This window comes from Antennarius striatus, chromosome 16, assembly GCF_040054535.1.
Source record: "Antennarius striatus isolate MH-2024 chromosome 16, ASM4005453v1, whole genome shotgun sequence".
NCBI lineage: Eukaryota > Metazoa > Chordata > Actinopteri > Lophiiformes > Antennariidae > Antennarius > Antennarius striatus.
In genome coordinates this window covers 12220685-12238016 of record NC_090791.1, presented here as the reverse complement: position 1 = coordinate 12238016, position 17332 = coordinate 12220685, and the positions used below count along the sequence as shown (strand labels likewise).

At 38.9% G+C, this 17332-nt stretch overlaps 3 protein-coding genes across 5 annotated transcripts; 1 reads left to right on the top strand and 2 right to left on the bottom strand.

The window, feature by feature from the left end:
* Positions 1-412: 412 nt before the first annotated feature.
* On the bottom strand, positions 413-3885 carry anks4b (ankyrin repeat and sterile alpha motif domain containing 4B). Its single transcript, XM_068336722.1, has 3 exons — positions 3868-3885; positions 3600-3762; positions 413-1923 (listed from the first exon to the last, which is right to left on the bottom strand). Exons 2-3 carry the CDS (start codon positions 3758-3760, stop codon positions 792-794), a joined length of 1293 nt encoding a protein of 430 aa, XP_068192823.1. The 5' UTR covers positions 3761-3762; positions 3868-3885; the 3' UTR covers positions 413-791.
* Positions 3886-6402: 2517 nt separating this feature from the next.
* Positions 6403-14021, top strand: slc25a17l (solute carrier family 25 member 17-like). The gene is made up of 9 exons (XM_068337869.1): positions 6403-6757; positions 6922-6982; positions 7898-7964; positions 8393-8547; positions 9894-10010; positions 10103-10248; positions 11042-11137; positions 11614-11696; positions 11791-14021. Exons 1-9 carry the CDS (start codon positions 6683-6685, stop codon positions 11936-11938), a joined length of 948 nt encoding a protein of 315 aa, XP_068193970.1. The 5' UTR covers positions 6403-6682; the 3' UTR covers positions 11939-14021.
* Positions 12866-17149, bottom strand: dxo (decapping exoribonuclease). 3 transcript variants are annotated; one of them, XM_068337867.1, is made up of 7 exons: positions 17129-17149; positions 16063-16535; positions 15746-15972; positions 14881-15100; positions 14643-14778; positions 14461-14555; positions 12866-14374 (listed from the first exon to the last, which is right to left on the bottom strand). In XM_068337867.1, exons 2-7 carry the CDS (start codon positions 16524-16526, stop codon positions 14239-14241), a joined length of 1278 nt encoding a protein of 425 aa, XP_068193968.1. In that variant the 5' UTR covers positions 16527-16535; positions 17129-17149; the 3' UTR covers positions 12866-14238. The 3 variants fall into 3 exon arrangements, with proteins under 3 accessions (XP_068193968.1, XP_068193966.1, XP_068193967.1); XM_068337865.1 differs by having other exon boundaries at positions 16968-17145; XM_068337866.1 differs by having other exon boundaries at positions 16063-16532; positions 16968-17145.
* Positions 17150-17332: the final 183 nt, after the last annotated feature.

The following is a 17332-nucleotide window of genomic DNA, read 5'->3' as shown; positions in this document are numbered from 1 at the left end:
TGTTATTATTATTATTGCAAAATCTGTTATTTGTATTAAAAAGAATCATTGCATCACTAAAATGTTTATTAAATAAATTTGCATACAAATTATATTTGGTTTTTTAATCAATCTGCTTATTGCAAATGTAAGGAGATAAAACAGATCTGTTTACACTGTTGTCAAATATAAAGAATGCTAATAATGCTGTATATGTAATGTTTTACATTTGTGGGGTACAATATTTTGTCCCCAATTATTGAGTGGAGCTGTCCTCATTCAGACATACTGACTTCTATTATTTTTGGACAGTATAACATAGATTCTCACCCCAAGAGGAATTAGGACCTCAGAAGTATTTTACTCCTTACGGGGACTCCTGGTTCAAAAAAAGTTTATAAAAGAGTAACCCTCTACAAGTAACAGAGACACAAATTAAAATTATCATTGCACTAACCATCATACATATTTTATTAATTTGATTATTAGGCTTTCAAATGATTTTAATGTAATTATCATGTACAACAGCATAAAACAGCTCTTGACCATATCATGTTATGGAGACAAATAATCCTCAACCTCTTTCCAAAGCGTCTCTTATTGTTGTCCACAGAGTGATCCAGTTAAAGGCCATATTGCCCTACTTTGTTACAATCGGTGTTTTGTACACTTCGCTGATATATATAGTCCTCAGACTCCTGCCCTGTGATTGGTTGTGATTGGGGAGTTGTTGCTAGGGGAATAATTTTCTGAGTCATCAAAATGCAGATTTCTTTTAAATTTCCATCAGATAGTGTTCAGATTGTTTTTCATTACAAGCAACTGTCCTTCATTATTCCAGGAACCTCCAGTGCATTCTTCCTGCGTGCAATGGCTTCCAAAATCTTCTTCCTTGGTCCAAGCTGGATGCGAATGCCTTTCAGATCCTCATCCGAGCAAAGCATTAGTACGTCTAGGTCCAGGTGCTCTCTATTAAACGCAGGTGCAAACTCTGTCAAAGAAATGACCGACAGGAATACATCTAAGGGAGAGGTTTCTTCATCCTTATCATCATCCAAGCCTAGCTCTTCCTGCTGCCAGGGCAAATCAGTGTCACCAATCCCTTCTAAGCCGACAGCATCTTTCTCCGTCTCAAACAGCTTGTTCTGAATAAGGTATCCAAGACTTTCATAATTCCCACTTGGGACATCTTCTGAATCTGACCCCATTGGTTTCATAAAAATCAGACCTCCAAGGCCAGGTCGGTTGAAAATAGACTGTTTGACTTGCTTTTCATTGTCATTGTCACCTTCTGAGTCTGCCATACCTTCTCTATCTGACAGGTTCTCATCCTTTTCATTAAAGACATCCAGAAACTCTGGCTTTTCTGGTATTCCACTGTTCTGTTTGAAGAAAATAACATTATCATCCACTGTTGGTTTCTGCATTGTGCCTTTGTCTTTCATCCCAAGCTTCTTCTGGAATGTAACTTTAAACCTAGCTGCGACAGACCCGCTTTTACTACCATCGATTACATTGGAGAATTGCTCACTGGCACTGGTCATGGTACCACCATTGGAGAAGGCTGATGCCATGCTGGAATCTGAAACAGACCCGACATTGCTTGCTCCACGATTCATACGATCCATCTTGCTTTGGTGTTTCTTCTTAACTTTTTCACAGAGTTTCACCCGTTTCTCTGCTTCTTTTTTGGCCTCCTTCTTTAGATTGGCAACCTTCCTGGCATTTTGGTTGGTTTGCTGTGAGGCAGAAGCATCTAAAAAGCGCACACAATCCATACGGTCGCGGGAAGCAGCAACATCCATAGCTGTGTGGAATTCATTATCAAGAGCAAAAATGTTGGCACCAAAGTTGACCAGGAAGCTGATGATGTGCATGTGGCCATTAGCAGCAGCAAGATGCAGCGGCGTGTTTCCCCAAATGTCACTCCTATTTGGATCTCCTCTGTATGAGGCAAAACAAAAACTTGATTAAAGTAATTAACTGCAATTATTATCTGCAATTTATCAATCACAGATTAGATATAATGATGATCACTGTTTTTGATTTAGTGAGAAAGTCCTCCAGAAAGTCTTAGGGGTGAATATATATTGTGGTGGATCAATGGATCTATCTCTTGAAGTTAGCAGTATTTAAAAAAAAATTATATTACATTTATTTATTTATTCATTTATTGGTCCGTTTATTTATTTAATTTTTTTGTTTGTTTGTTGGTTTGTTTGTTTGTTAGAAACAGATTAAAACAAGACACAGCTTTATAAAATAGGAATATTTATGTCCCACATATCCTCAAGATGCTAAGATACAAATGCTGATATGGAACAGAATCTTACAATCAAAACTACTGTGTGCAAACTAGTCTAAATCATTCCCACTGATATACCCAAGTGCAACAGATGTTCAGTAAAGAAACTAAGCAGTGTAAAAGTAAATCTAAATAATCTACCCCATAAATAAAAATGTAAGGTAAATAAATATGAATAAAATATCTATTTGAAAGAAAAATGTCGCAAAGTCCTGGCATCAGGCCACAAAGTAAACTATCAATGCTGTATATTAGAATGTCTATTTGCCACACTGAGTGCCTCTAATATTTATTATTTGACGTAAAATAAAGTCAGATCATGGCTGACGTATCATATTATTATGATATTATTATGTCGGCTACATCCTGGACAAGTTTATCAGGGGACTAAACTTTTTCAGAATAGCATGATTTTCTTTCTAAATGGCATCACCATGACAAATCTGATATTGTTCTCATACTTGTATGATCAAAATAAAGCTGGAACAAGCTGATAGTTAGTGTAGCCGAGAAAAAAAGCTGGAAACAAGGGAAATTCTGGTTGTTGTTACAATCACACAACGCTTGAAAAAGCTGCTTCCCTTTTTCCAACCAACCGACTCTGGCTAGTTACCATACAGACATGATCAAACTTCTTGTCTAAGTCTTGGTAAGGAAGCAAATGTGCAAACCATCTATTCATTTAAATGTAGGAACAGTTTTGAAAGGAATCTTCCATACAACATATAAGTAATAAACACAAACAGGGCTGAAGATAATAGGTAAACTATTAAGATTTAAAGTCCTCTGGTGCTGTGTTTCAATGTCACAGCCATAAAAGTCTTAATCACTGCATTCATGTAACAAGTTCCAGCTCATTCTGATAATGATTACAGTAAAAAAGCTTATTTAATTGTGACCACATCTCTGTGAAGTGCTTTATTCATGTCTCACTAAATATGGTCCCTTTTCTGAGCCTCATTCAAATAATATGTTGTGCTATAACTGGTCTTTTGTTATGAATGAGTGGTAGTGTTTGGAGCTCTGGGAATGGCCGAGACAAAGGGCTCTTTTGTTGTGTTGATGCTCAATTCATGAAGGACACATAAAGTTTGGCTCCTTATATTATGACCAGCATATCAACACCAAATAATAGCCATAAACACTAGCCATAAAATGATTTAACACAAAATTATCATTTGCTATATGTGAACCCAGTGTTTCTACAGCAGAAATGAATTTAGTTTTGTTATATTATTCAAAAATCATTAAAGTAGACTATGTGTATTTGTTGAAGTCACACAAGACATAGCCAGGAAGAGTATTTTGCGCTTACTCTCTGCTGCATATGAGTTGAAGAGCCTCAATGTGTCCATGGAAAGCAGCCAGTAAGGTGGGAGTCATGCCGTCCTCGTCTGCAGTGTTCAGGTCCTTCCTTGTGGCCTCCTTCAAGAAGTCCAAGTATCCATCGATTGCTGCTTTGTGGTATCTAGACATTTCTTAATAAAAACAAGACAAATCTGACACAAAACTGTCTTTTTCTTTCACTTTTCCTTCTACTTTTCCTTCTACTATCAGACACACTGACTGGAGTGAATACAGACCCGCTCAAACAATGTGATCACTGGGCGTCAACAGATCAGCAGCTCCCTGCCATAAAAGAAAAGCAAAGTCCAAGTCACTGCTGTCAGGCTAAAACCATCACAGTTTGAATTAACCAACTCTGTTTAAAAATAAATTATCTCCTAAAATAATCCTCATTTTTTAAGAACAGAATAACAATAAATCAATATGTGACATTTATTGAGTTTTTGCATGTAGTGTATCCAAAGAAGGTGATGTTCATATCTTTAACTAAAGCAAAAGTAGCAACGCATACAGAACACATTTCAAAAATATTCAGATTTTTATCTGCATTCACAATGAAAATCATTAATAAACTGTCAATATACTTTCAAAATCAACTTATTAAATGATCTAAGAAATTAACTACTGTACTGCTTTCACAATTGGTAATTTCTGGTAATTCATAGGTTTGTCCGTCAATTTCACTTGGGTGCCATGAATTAAATTTTAAAATCACGCCAAGCTCTTTGAATTTCAATGGGAAATAGGCCCTATCACAGTTAGATGGTGAACAGGAATGAGCAATTAAGAATTAGACGTGATTTTATTTTTTGTGATAGATAATTCATTTAGTTTTGGAGCAGCAGGATTTTGTTGTTTAAACAGAGCAATTATGATGTAAAATGTTGGCATTTTGTAATTTAGGAACTTCTACCATTGTTTCTCTTTTCATTCCTATGATTACATGTTGAATTTAGACTCATTGTCAAATTTGGATTTCCGGATTATTATTATTATTATTTTATTATTATTAAATTTATTATTATTTTAATTGTATTTGCGGGATGGGTGCCCAAGATCCCGCATCCCAAGGACCTAAACAGCTACAGGCCGGTGGCACTAACGTCTCACCTGATGAAGACCCTGGAGCGTTTGGTCCTCTGTCATCTCCGCCCCCTGGTGAGCCCATCACTGGACCCACTCCAGTTTGCTTACCAGCCTGCCATCGGGGTGGATGACGCCGTCATTTTCCTCCTAGACCGAGCACTGTCCCACTTGGAGAGGCCTGGGAGCACTGTGAGAATCATGTTTTTTGATTTCTCCAGTGCTTTCAATACGATACAAACAGCACTGTTGAGGGACAAACTGGAGATCACTGGGCTGGACCACCACCTTACGGACTGGATATTGGACTATTTGACCAATCGTCTGCAGTTCGTGAGGACCCGGGACTGTGTGTCGAACACAGTTGTCTGCAGCACAGGGGCACCTCAGGGAACGGTTCTGGCTCCGTTCCTGTTCACCCTCTACACTGCAGACTTCTCTTACAACTCCCCCACTTGTCACCTGCAGAAGTTTTCTGATGACTCTGCAATCGTCGGCCTCATTACCGATGGGGACGATAGAGAGTACAGAGAACTGACCCAGGACTTTGTGGACTGGTGCCAGCGGAACCGCCTCCAGATCAACGCGGGTAAAACCAAGGAGCTGGTGGTGGATTTCCGCAGGCGATCACGCTGCCCGGTTACACCGGTGAATATCCAGGGTACGGACATTGAGGTGGTGTCCTCGTACAAGTACCTGGGTGTTCACCTTAACACTAAACTGGACTGGAGCACCAACACCCACTGTCTGTATAAAAAGGGTCAGAGCAGACTCTATCTGCTCCGGAGGCTGAGGTCTTTTGGAGTGCGGGGGTCGCTCCTAAAGACCTTTTATGACACCGTAGTAGCCTCAGCTATTTTTCATGGGGTGGTCTGCTGGGGCAGCAGCATCACTGCGGCCGACAGGAAGATACTGGACAGGCTGATTAAGAAGGCGGGTTCTGTCCTAGGATGCTCCCTGGACTCAGTGGGGGTGGTGGTGGAGAGGAGGATGACAACCAAACTGTCATCAATGATGAAGAACCACTCCCACCCTCTACAGGGCACACTGACATCACTGGAGAGCTCCTTCAGCGATAGGTTGCTTCACCCGAGATGCGTGAGGGAACGCTATCGCAGGTCCTTCCTGCCCACGGCTGTCAGACTGTACAACCAGCAGTCCTCCCAGCAGACCACTCAAACAACTCAGGGAACTCAGGGAACTCCAAGAACTCACCAAACTCAAAGAACACAACGTTCTAATTCCGGATGAGCAATGTAAAAACCAGCCTGTAGTGTATATTCTTTTTTTGGTGTGTAAATATAATGTACATTCAGATAATATGATATATGTTAATATGTTTCCAATATGTGAATATGTAAATTGCATATGTTGCAGATGTTAATATGTATGTATATTATTTAACTATTTATGTTTGACCCCCCCCCCCCGCTGCCACGATCGCACAAATTTCCCCACTGTGGGACAATAAAGGTCTTTTATTATTATTTATTTAGTTAGTTAGTTAGTTAGTTAGTTAGTTAGTTAGTTAGTTAGTTAGTTAGTTAGTTAGTTAGTTAGTTAGTTAAACGTCTTACTCCACTGACACACTGCCTCATGAACTAAAGCGGCGCCAGCTGAAGATGACGAGTCGAACAAACAGACGAAGAAGAAGCTAAAGAAACCACAGAAGAAGAAGCACCCGCCAGCGGAGGAGGAAGGAGAGGAACTATCTGTGAAGCCGGTCCAACCGATGAATGAGGAGCGGGAGGAGGAATTGCGCAGCCGCTTCTTCCTTGCACAACTTCAGTCGCACTTCTTCACTCATTTTGTGACCATGGGGTTTTCGCTGGGGGCTTTTCTGATTCCCAAGCAGCTCCAAATCTAGAAAAACCAGACCGGCCACTTGTTACCGCCTCTGCTCGGATCGACTCTCACTCACTTCCCGTCGATCGGTCTCTACGTTCCGACCCGGAGAACGCTGCACACATGTCAGCCAACACCCGTCCGCCCGTCGGCCTGCTGTCCTATGAGACCCTGGTACATGCTGTGGCTGGAGCGATGGTGAGCAGACAGGCAGGAGCATGTGTCTGGTCTTTATTAGCTAGCTTCATGTTAGCAGCGATGGCATTAAATCAGAAAAGCTTAATTACCAAAGTGACTGTGGGGAATGCCTTTATTTTTTCATGTTGTATATATTTTTATCATTCCGATGTGTTGTCCTCCAGGGGAGCGTGACAGCCATGAGCGTCTTCTTCCCTCTGGACACAGCCAAGAGCAGACTGCAGGGTGAGCATGTGTCACAGCTTACCGCCCCAAAACGGTGGAATCAAGTTTAATTTGTAGGTCTCTCCCAAAGATAAGAAGGAGTGTAACACTTACTAAATCTGCCAGTATAGTAGACCACATGTCTGAATGAAAAGTCTAGTAAAAGGGCCCTGTACATTAATTCATCAGTGATTATAATCAAATTATCCAACATAAGAAATATGTTCATTTCGGGATCTTAAACAATTTTTATAATGTCAAAAACATTTGTGTTTCTGCGTGAGAAAAGATTATGCATATGTGTGTTTCTCAAACAGGAAATTCTATATTTATTCAAGCACATGATCTGAGTTCATTGTTCATCAATGCTGTGAGAGCATCTTTGAGTTTTGTGTTACTACATCCCACTTCAAAGCGGTGATGTATTGTGATTGTCAGTGTTCGTTCATTAGTCCACCAAATATCTTCGCAACCGTTGCAGATAGAGAGATAAAACTAAAAGTACATTACTCGGGAGGCAAAGGGGATGAAAATGAGATGATGACCTTGAGTAAAGTAGGTCATGATCAAATTTCAACTTTTGTAATCAGGAACTGGATAAGATAGAAAGACGAGGGAGAAGGCCAGTGTGAGTAAGACCATAGATCAAAGCTAGTGCTCTGATCTATGACAGTAAGTCAGAGCACTAGCTCTGATCTTTGACCTATGCAAGTAGGTCAGAGTAAAATTTTGAATTCAGGGGTGTCGCGGGATGTTGCAGTCTGTGACTGCATTGGTTCTAGTTTTATGTTTGTGGATTTGTCCAGAGCCACAGTAAATTTCAGGCTATAACCTGATCTGTAATCTGGTTTTAGAGGAGTTGATTTCTACCTTTGGCATAGTTCAGGGTTCAGGGAACCTTTTAAAATGAGTTTAATGACTTTTTTTTTTTTTCAGTTGATGAGATGCGAAAGGCTAAATCTACCCCTGTCATACTGGCAGAGATAGCAAAAGAAGAAGGCTTGTAAGTATTGTTTTTGGAGTAATGGTTAATTTGTCCTTAAAAATAAGCTTTTTGGTTTGATTTGATAAATGAATTACGTTTGCACTTTAACTTCAACACGTTTATGATTAATGAAACTGGTCTAGACTGCAGTGCAAAAAGCAAACTAAAAAACAATTATGGACTGTTCTTTTTTTTTTTACACCAAATATTATTTGGTTTCAGTTTCTCAAATGTGAATATTTGTGAGGGTGTATTTTACAAAAACCTTTGGAGTTTTGGACATTATTGTCTTTTTCTGTGATATTTTATGACTAATGTGGAAATCAATCTCCAGATAAAATCATAGTAACTGGTAGCTGGAGGTCTACTCAGACACGTTTGGACTGATGATAAAAGCATTCAGCCCAGCATTCACCATTCTTCTGGTTCTCCACCACTTCTCCCAGTCTGTCTCTATACAGAGGCTGGTTACCAGTTATTTCCAGCCTTTGCTGCTCCAACTTCGTCTACTTCTACACCTTCAACTCACTGAAAAAACTGACGGCATCTGGTCCAGGCAAGTCCCGACCTGGCAAAGACCTGCTCATGGGGATTGCAGCAGGTAAGTACAGTATTCATACAGAAAAAAGAATTACAACATGATAAAAGAACTCTTTACAAACCTTTTGGACTAAAGGAAGACTTAGAGGTCTGTTGTGGAGGATTGTCGTAAATAAACAAAACGTATCGTAATTTCCCAGAGTTCAAGGTGATATCTATAAATCTCCAACTAGAAGTCCAAAGTTCAAAGGATTAGTTCAGCAGCGTGACTCTGAAGTGCTACCCTGTAGGTTTTCTCCCCAACAAATTGGTGAAAGTCCTACACTGTCAAAGACACCTGCAGTAACATTCAAAAGACAGAGGAAGATACTAAATATCGCACAAAAAGTTGGACTTCTGGACATACGAAAGGAATGTAGAAGTTAAGCAGCTGTAGGGGCCATTACAGGATAAATGAATCTTTGGTTCATTACATCAAGAAGGAGGAAAATAATACAAGAACAACAGCAGCAATAAGTTTCAACATGGATGCAAAAAGGGTTGTAACTGTCTACAATTGAACCATCAAAAGGAGTCTGCTTTAGCTTTGTGGATCAGTGACTGCAGGAAGAACATTATGCTGGATACCAGCATTATCCACGCATAATAATAACACTGGACTTGTTTTTCTACTACGGTTTCAACTTTAAATATGAGAGAAAAGTGTAAAAATGTTAACACCTGTCTGAGAAAAGTATATAAAGGTACGTATATAATTGCGGCATGGTGGTGTAGTGGTTAGTGGTGTTGCGTCAAAACAAGAAGGTCATGGATTCAAACTCCAGCATTTCCAACACTGCACTTCTATGTTGGGTTTGCATGTTCTCTCCGTGTCGGACTGAGTTTTCTCCGGGTACTCTGGTTTCCCCCAATCATCAGAAAAAAACATGCTGTTAAAGAATATTAGGTTATGTGGTGCTCAGGGTGCAGCAGCTCAGGACCAACTCTCCATTCTAACCTTACAATTCCGTTGTACCATTTTGTGGTAACTATAAAAGCTTCTTAATTATAATCTGAAAGTGTGTATTGTGAGGGGTTTTACAGCCTTAAAACATCTACAATAATGATTAAAAAAGGACTACTTTGGTGATTTTTGCAATTACAGGGCATTTTTAGAACGCACACTAAGTCCACCAATAAACAAGAGACGACTGCACATGGATCCTGAAATCAAATATTGTTGAAAAATTATGTTGATTAATTCTTCTGCTCATTTTTTCCACTCTGTTTTAAATCAATCCTCAATTGCCAGCCGTCTTCTTCACTGCATTTGTTAGCTTGTTTCTGCCATCAATGGAAGCCAAAACCGCAGCAGAAGGTGCCTTTAAGTTCAATGGAAAAACAGTTTACAGTCTGTTGTTCCTGCAGGTGTGGTGAATGTGATCCTGACCACTCCCATGTGGGTGGTGAACACGCGACTGAAGCTGCAGGGGGTAAAGTTCAGAAACGAAGACATCCAGCAGACACATTATAGAGGCATATTTGGTGTGTGTTCTACTTGAACCATTCATACGTGTTTATCTGTGTCTGTACAGTTGTGACACCCTTCTGTTGTTTTTTCCCCCGTTCCCTCACAGATGCCTTCTCACAAATCATAACCAATGAGGGTGTGGGAACTCTCTGGAACAGCACTCTGCCCTCCCTCATCCTCGTTCTCAACCCGGCTGTGCAGTTCATGTTTTATGAGGCTATGAAGAGGAAAGCAGGGAAAGGAGGGAAGAAAGTAGGAACACAATCATAATCATGTAGTAAACGTTTTTTAATTGATAATGTCTGCTGTTTGATCGGATTGACTCATCAGCTTTTTTAATGTCCGTCTCAAATTTGTGGCACAGATTTGATCAAAATTCCAGAACATTCATCATGTTGGATAATGTCTGCCAAGAGTGACATCAAATAAATACTAATATCTTTATTGTGATAAATAGTTAAGTTCAGAATGTGTGATTCTTTTAGTTCTAATGTAGTCTTTAATAATTTTGACTTTTTTGGAGGAATCTAGTGCATGAAGTTGAAAGACTGAAACTTTGTCATGAGGAGTCATGTGGAGGCATTTTAAAATGTTTAAAGATGACATAACATTCTCATAAGGACAATGTCAACATGCATTAAGGAGATGTAATAAATACCATGTCCATCATGTAGTTTGTTATGCAAACATTCATAGCTCATAGCAAACATTCATATAAAATACAGTCAAGTCTATGGAGACATTTATATGGTTTTTGGTTGGAATAAGATGTTTGATCTGCTGGTGTCATTAGTTTAGTCCAAAATTAGTGACATTCATCCTTTACATGAACTGTTGTAAATGAATGGAGCCACACTACCATTGTTAAAATCCATTGATTTATTTATAGTTTGACATTTTGGCCGGTAATGACACCATTTAGCTTACGTTTTGTTAGCCCAAGCATATTTGTAGGAACGGTTTGAGTCAACAAAATGGTCAGATCTTACTCTGTCAATGCGTGAATGTCCATTTGCGAAAGTTAACTCTTTGTCTCCCACCACAGATATCCTCAGCACAGATCTTCGTCATTGGAGCGATTGCCAAGGCCATCGCCACGACGGCCACGTATCCTCTTCAGACAGTTCAGGCCATTCTGAGGGTGAATAATACCAACCTACAAAGACAGAATACATCAAAAACAATATCTGAGAAAATAAGCTTTTAAACAATTAAAAACTGAAAGCCTAAACTAAAAATGTAGGCAATAGAAAAACATAATGATAGATTAAAGAGAAAATTGGGCAGTTCAGTTGGTTCGAAAGGAGTTTTGCCTTTTGTGGAGCACAGTAATTTTATGATAACAGTACAAACGATCCAGCCATTGTTAACTTTCATAAGATGTTTATGTTGAAGGAAGGGCTGGTGCTGCTCTACATTTAAAAGACATGGATTAAAAGAATTTAAAAAAATCAACTGAAATTGTCTGCTCTAGTTAGTCACACATGTGTGTATATATATCAAAATATATATATTAAATAAATGTGATAGCTAACTATTTATTGTCATATTCGTTAAGTAATGTTGCTGTGAACATTAAAGTGATAAAACAATAACTCTAACTTTATATTTCTTTAGTTCGGCCAATACAAAGGTGATGGCAAGGGCGGTGTGATTGGGAGCCTCTCAAACATTATTGCTCTGTTCTTTGACAGGATAAAGTGAGTGCGTCTACAAACATGAACACATCCAATGACACTTGAGAAATGACTTTATGATGGCTGGTTAATATGCATCTATTCCCTTTATATACAGGGCGCATGGTGTTCTTGGTTTGTACAAAGGCCTGGAGGCCAAGCTGCTACAGACAGTACTGACGGCTGCCCTCATGTTTGTTGTGTACGAGAAAATCACTGCTGTTACCTTCAAAGTCATGGGCATGAGAAGTAAACTGAAGCAGTGAAAACACCGCCAAGTGATCAATGAAAGTGAAATTATAATGGGTCAGATGCTCACTCACAACACGCGGGATAACCATAGCGGAGTGTATCAGTTAAAACAACTCTTTCTTTTCTGAACTCATGACAGATTCATTTGTGCTGATTTTGATTTTGTCCACTTGAAAATCTCTGAAATGGTTACCTCAGAGCTGAAATACATTTTCAGGGTACTGTCCTATCTCGTAACTTAAAAGTAGTTATTAGAAGCACTCAGCCCTCGATTTGGGTGTGTTCACGAGTTTTTTTTAATATGAATGAATGAACTCTGAGTGAAATTGACCCTTAATGTTCAAAATGTATGAGTACTTTCATTTGCAATGGAAAAACACCAAGGTCATCACTTTTGTAAAGCGCTTCACCCACCAACACCTGACAGCATATCTCAACATGAAGTTTCAAGTTCAATACTCCTGTATTAAGACATAAATATTTAATGTGTTGTTTTGGAAAAAGAAAAGTGGATTTACTACATTATGATATTACTATGCAAATTAGTTTTACTTTCACAAGTTGTTGAAGAGTCGAAGTTTCAAGGAATAGAGAGGAATGTCTAGCGCACTCTTTGTCTGGCTAGCACATCTTTGTAAGAGTGCAATCGAGCAATAGGGTGAATACGTCACAGCCTGTTCAAACACAGGTTTTGTTGCACATTCCAATTTTAACAAGGTGCATATTCTTTGTGTTGATCCAAGTCTAGGCAACCTTCACACACTTGGATCTCGTTGACTTCACAATAACTATAAAATGACTGTAAAAGGGAGACACTGCAGACTTCGCATTCTTATTTTTATTTATGTGGAAAATGTGCTCCTTTTCTCACTAAAAATATTTTAACATTTTCTTAGTATGTAAAATTAAAACTAATAAATATCAATCGTAAATATTTAACTCTATTGTGAAACTTTCGAGGAAAATTACATGCTTACAAATACAATCAACATTAAGTGCCTGTAAATTATAGAATTTAAAAATCTGCTTTAGACTAAGTTCAGGGTGTTAATGCTTTATTTTTACATTAATGTGACAGCCTGTCAGCTGTTTTTATGTATACCTAACCGTTTTCCCTCATAGGTGGATTTCATTATGATTGTTCCCTGCAAATTGTGTGACTTGCCATATTTTTTTTACTCAGTGTTTTGGTGAGTAGAGGATGGTGCTGCCTGTTATTTTTAAGACTGAGAGTTGACTTCCTTTAAGTGGTGAATATGTCAGCATAACGAGTTTCTGAGATTTCAGTTTTACTAGCCAGTGACTGAGGATATTTGCCACAATACTGTCTGTTTACAAAACTTTTTTTTTTGCATTTTGCACCACATTTCTAAAGTAGTACCAGTAAATTAGCTAAATTCCAGACTTTTTACCAACTTGGATGCCTGCTGCCCAAAAACAGCACACCAAGATTAGCAGATTACATCTTTGTGACAAAATGTTACAATGTGTAATATTGCATGTATTAAATGTAAACTGAGGGAATATAGAAATAAAATTTTGCTTAATTTTTTAGAAGATAGCAGTCTACATTTGGGTTCACATGCCAGGAATGCACTTGAATAGCCTTACTAGTTTGAAAGAAAAGCGTCATAAGTGTAGGATTGGACCAAAAAGATTTTGAGAAGTGAGCAAAAAGTGAGGATAGAACAGTCCAGTGAGGCAGCAGCTTAGACTGCCAGGAAAGGAAAGGGAATATTTCAGCGTATCGGGAAAGATGAGCTCAGTTAACATGACAAAGTCAGGAGAGACATGAGGACCAATAAGCTTTATTTTATTTAAGAATATGTCAGTTGTAAAACAAAAGCAGTGGACTAAATCATTGGTATTAATGTTTGTCTTTGCTGTTCTTTATTTTTTTCTTCCAGTGACATAATTTAAATGTTTTGTCTTAACAGTTTACATGAAAGAAAATTGTAACTGCTGATTCACGACTTGAAGTCATGTTCACTTTTCACTTACTTTTTTTTCTCTCTCAGTTTTGACTTGATTAACAGACCACTGTTTTGAAGATTAAATGATTGTTATAACCAGGAATAATAAAAGTTTGTGACAGTATATCGACTTTCATATTCATTTCATGCAAAATCACTGTAAACAAGATAGAAGAACAAAGCTACTTTATAAATGTAGGACAAATAAAGTACAGAATGCAAGTCATGATCTGTGATATGTGACACAAAAGATTCGTATAACCATTTTCATCATATTCTGATGAATTTTGTGAAATAATCATTCACTGAAGACTCGAGGTGACATTTGCAGATGACCATTTTTAGGTTTGATGGTCTGAGTCCTTTGTTCTGGTCATTTCCTCCACATACCAGTGTGGCAGGAAGGAATACTGGGAGTCCCTGTGGATGGAGTAGCACACATCTCTGTAGGGCTCATAGGAAAACAGGTGCACCACACTGGAAGGGGGACAGTAGGATTCATTGAAAACCATGGAACATTTAAAATTCATGTTTAAAATTCAAATTTCATAACATTGGATCACCTTGGATTGTCTTCTGTAACAACAGACTTCACAAAGGAAAGGAAATCACAGCAGAAGTTCATGCAGACTGTGGGCTTCCAACAGTTGTGTTCTTTCTGTCCAAGAGAAATATAGAAGACAGAAAAATATTAAATTACCATCAAACGGTTGAGTTTTAGAAGTTAATAGAAGCAATAATATACCTTGATAAGATGAGAAATGTTAGAAACAGAAAACGTCTCCACAGCTACAACTACTCCATTGTGATCCCGAAACCCCGCCACCACACGAGGGACTCCAGGCAGAAAAGACTGGGCCCACCACTTCAGCAGCTTGAACCTGAGGGAATGTGAGGTCACTTTTTGTTAGTGATAAATCAAATATCCTGCAAAGTGCATGCCATTTAAACATTATCTGATGTGTTACAATTTTATCATCTACCTGTGGAAGTTGCTGCGCTGTTTGGGGGTGCACATCTCTGCAGAGGTCTTCAGCTCAATATAGCATGCTGGAGGAGCCGGAGACTTGGGATCCTTATCCCGGCAGTCGACCTCACCCGAGAACAGAAGTCTGTGATCTGCAAGCCGAGTTTGCACTACGGTGCAGAAGGCCTCATTGGTGTTAACAACGCCACCTGGGTCAGGTGCACTGTGGACGTCATCTGGAGGGGTAGAACAAGTTTGGTGTCATCCAAACATTCAAAAATTACAGTATGTGCTTTATATGAGTTTGAGAGTGAATTGCATAATTAAATGGAATGATCTCTATGGTAGCTCATTTCTTCCAAGAAAAGAAACAAAAATCAACTACAAAGTGATGCCAAAAGATTCGTCTCCTCATTTAAACTTTTTTTTCATGTAGGGCTTAGCAATGAGCACAAGTGCTTTCCAGACTGAGACTTTCATTCACCAATTGTCTGCAACTGCTAATCCTCTGCAAGGTCGGGGATGGAACCTATTCCATGTAGCTGGGGTATGCGCCACGCCAGTTGCCACGGAAACTCAAAGAGCCAATCTGTCACAACTACAAACACCTGTACTGCATGTTTTTGGATGGATATCTTGAGATTAAAATATTTAAAGATTTAAACTGAAAACCAATACATGAACATGCAAAACATAAGCATTTAATAGTAGAGGCCTGTTCTGTGTTGAAGTAATCTCAGCAATTTATGGACAGCTGAAGTGCAGGACTACGGATCAGTTTAAAGCAATGCATTTCAAACACATACAGTGTAGTTGAATGTCTGACAGCTGTGTGAAATTAATTAAAAAGAGTATAATATGGGACCTTTAAATCAATCTACCTGCACATGTGTATTGTTCGAACTTGTACCCCCAGTACATCATCTCTTCATGCCTCTCTGTTCGGTTCTCTCGTTCCCTACGAGCAGCTTCTGTCTCCACTTCACTGATGTAAAGCGTGCCCCTGAACCTGGTGACTGCTAACAACCAGCCATCTCGTGTCTCATAGGGAGTGGTCAGCAGCTTAGTCAGGTGACCACGCCATGTCACAAAGTCAACATCTAAAGTACTGGGAAGAGCACAAGCACAGCATATGTAGTGAGCAGGAAATTGTTGTGATCAGAGGCAGTTGGAGAATATAGATTACAATGTCCCGTACCATGAAGAGGAGGTGGTCCCCTTTGAGTTCAGCTTGGATCTATTGGCCAAGATCCAGCGTAGGATATGGTCCAGTTTTTCCTTCACACTGTCATCTCTTTTTGTAAAGCGGTCCATGTATCCATCTCTCAGGTTAAAATTAGGATTTCTTTCAGGTTCAGCATAGTATCTCATCTGCCTGCTGTCATTGAAGAATTTACGCTGCGAGTCGAGGGAGAAACATCCCACTTCAATAGGCTGTTTGTACAAAGGAAAGTCTCGTTCATAAAGCTCCTTTCTGGTGCTTAACCGAGAGTTGAGTGGGTTTTCCGACAAAGTCGACCCAGACTCGTAGTGATGGTGGTGATGGGGTCTGAAGTGTTTAACGTCACCATGATTTCTACCGCTTTCATCTGCCTGTCTCCTTTGAGCTGAGTGACGGTTACGGTAGCTGGATTTAGGGTTGTGGAATTTGCCGTAGTCCATTGCAAACTACTGAGGAAGGATGTTAAGACAAGAAAACAGAAGACATTGATGATTATTCTTTTCTTTTTGTCATTTCATAACTTGGAATAGATCACATCTAAATGCATCACACAGTGTTGTCTGTAGATAACTGCCCATCGAGACTTACTTGTGTATTCATATTTAAGATGTTAAAATAGTACTCACTGTTGAGTATTTACTTGTGTTTGTCTATCATTTGAGTTTTAACAATCGCTTGAATTTGGCTGGAGATGTTATCTGTAAGAAAGGGTAACTACTATTTGTGAAAAAACTTTTTATGATTTTTCTAATCCACAATTTCAATGCAACACTGCGGCGTCCAAACGTAAGGAAGTTGATCTTTTCATACAGATTGTCTCTGCATTTGTATTTGTTCTTCTCAAAACTAAATGAACTAAACGTAAATAAATTAAATCCTACCTTATTCAACACACACAATAAACACAGTCAGCGTTAGGTTCAAGTCAACTATCATACAATAATGAATAATTAATACAACTTGGCGTAATGTTGTAATATTTTTTTCAAAGCTGAGACATTTATCACGACTAACACATAATAACTAGCTAGTAGCTACTGACGATGTTATTGTTGTCGATTCTTCTTCCTTTTTTCTGTACTTCCTGTATTTCAACCAGCTTTTAGTCTCACTACCGCCGTCCTGTGACTTAAGTGGGTATTACACTAGTCGTTACGTTGTTCTAGAAGATTTCTAGCTTGCAATATTTTCCTAAAAAGGCAACTATGTCCGACATCATGTGAAACTGCAATGATAATTTCAATAT

Bases quoted from the DNA above. Each gene is read 5' to 3' on its own strand.
- dxo (XM_068337867.1), bottom strand. From the start codon at position 16,526: ATGGACTACGGCAAATTCCACAACCCTAAATCCAGCTACCGTAACCGT. The intron at 15,101-15,745 runs GTAGATTGATTT...CTACCCCTCCAG, and splicing joins CGAACAATACACATGTGCAG to ATGACGTCCACAGTGCACCT. The intron at 14,556-14,642 runs GTATATTATTGC...TCTCTTGGACAG, and splicing joins ACATTTCTCATCTTATCAAG to AAAGAACACAACTGTTGGAA.
- slc25a17l (XM_068337869.1), top strand. From the start codon at position 6,683: ATGTCAGCCAACACCCGTCCGCCCGTCGGCCTGCTGTCCTATGAGACC. The intron at 6,983-7,897 runs GTGAGCATGTGT...TTTTTTTTTCAG, and splicing joins AGCCAAGAGCAGACTGCAGG to TTGATGAGATGCGAAAGGCT. The intron at 10,249-11,041 runs GTAGGAACACAA...CTCCCACCACAG, and splicing joins CAGGGAAAGGAGGGAAGAAA to ATATCCTCAGCACAGATCTT.
- anks4b (XM_068336722.1), bottom strand. From the start codon at position 3,760: ATGTCTAGATACCACAAAGCAGCAATCGATGGATACTTGGACTTCTTG. The intron at 1,924-3,599 runs GTAAGCGCAAAA...TGCCTCATACAG, and splicing joins CAACTCATATGCAGCAGAGA to AGGAGATCCAAATAGGAGTG.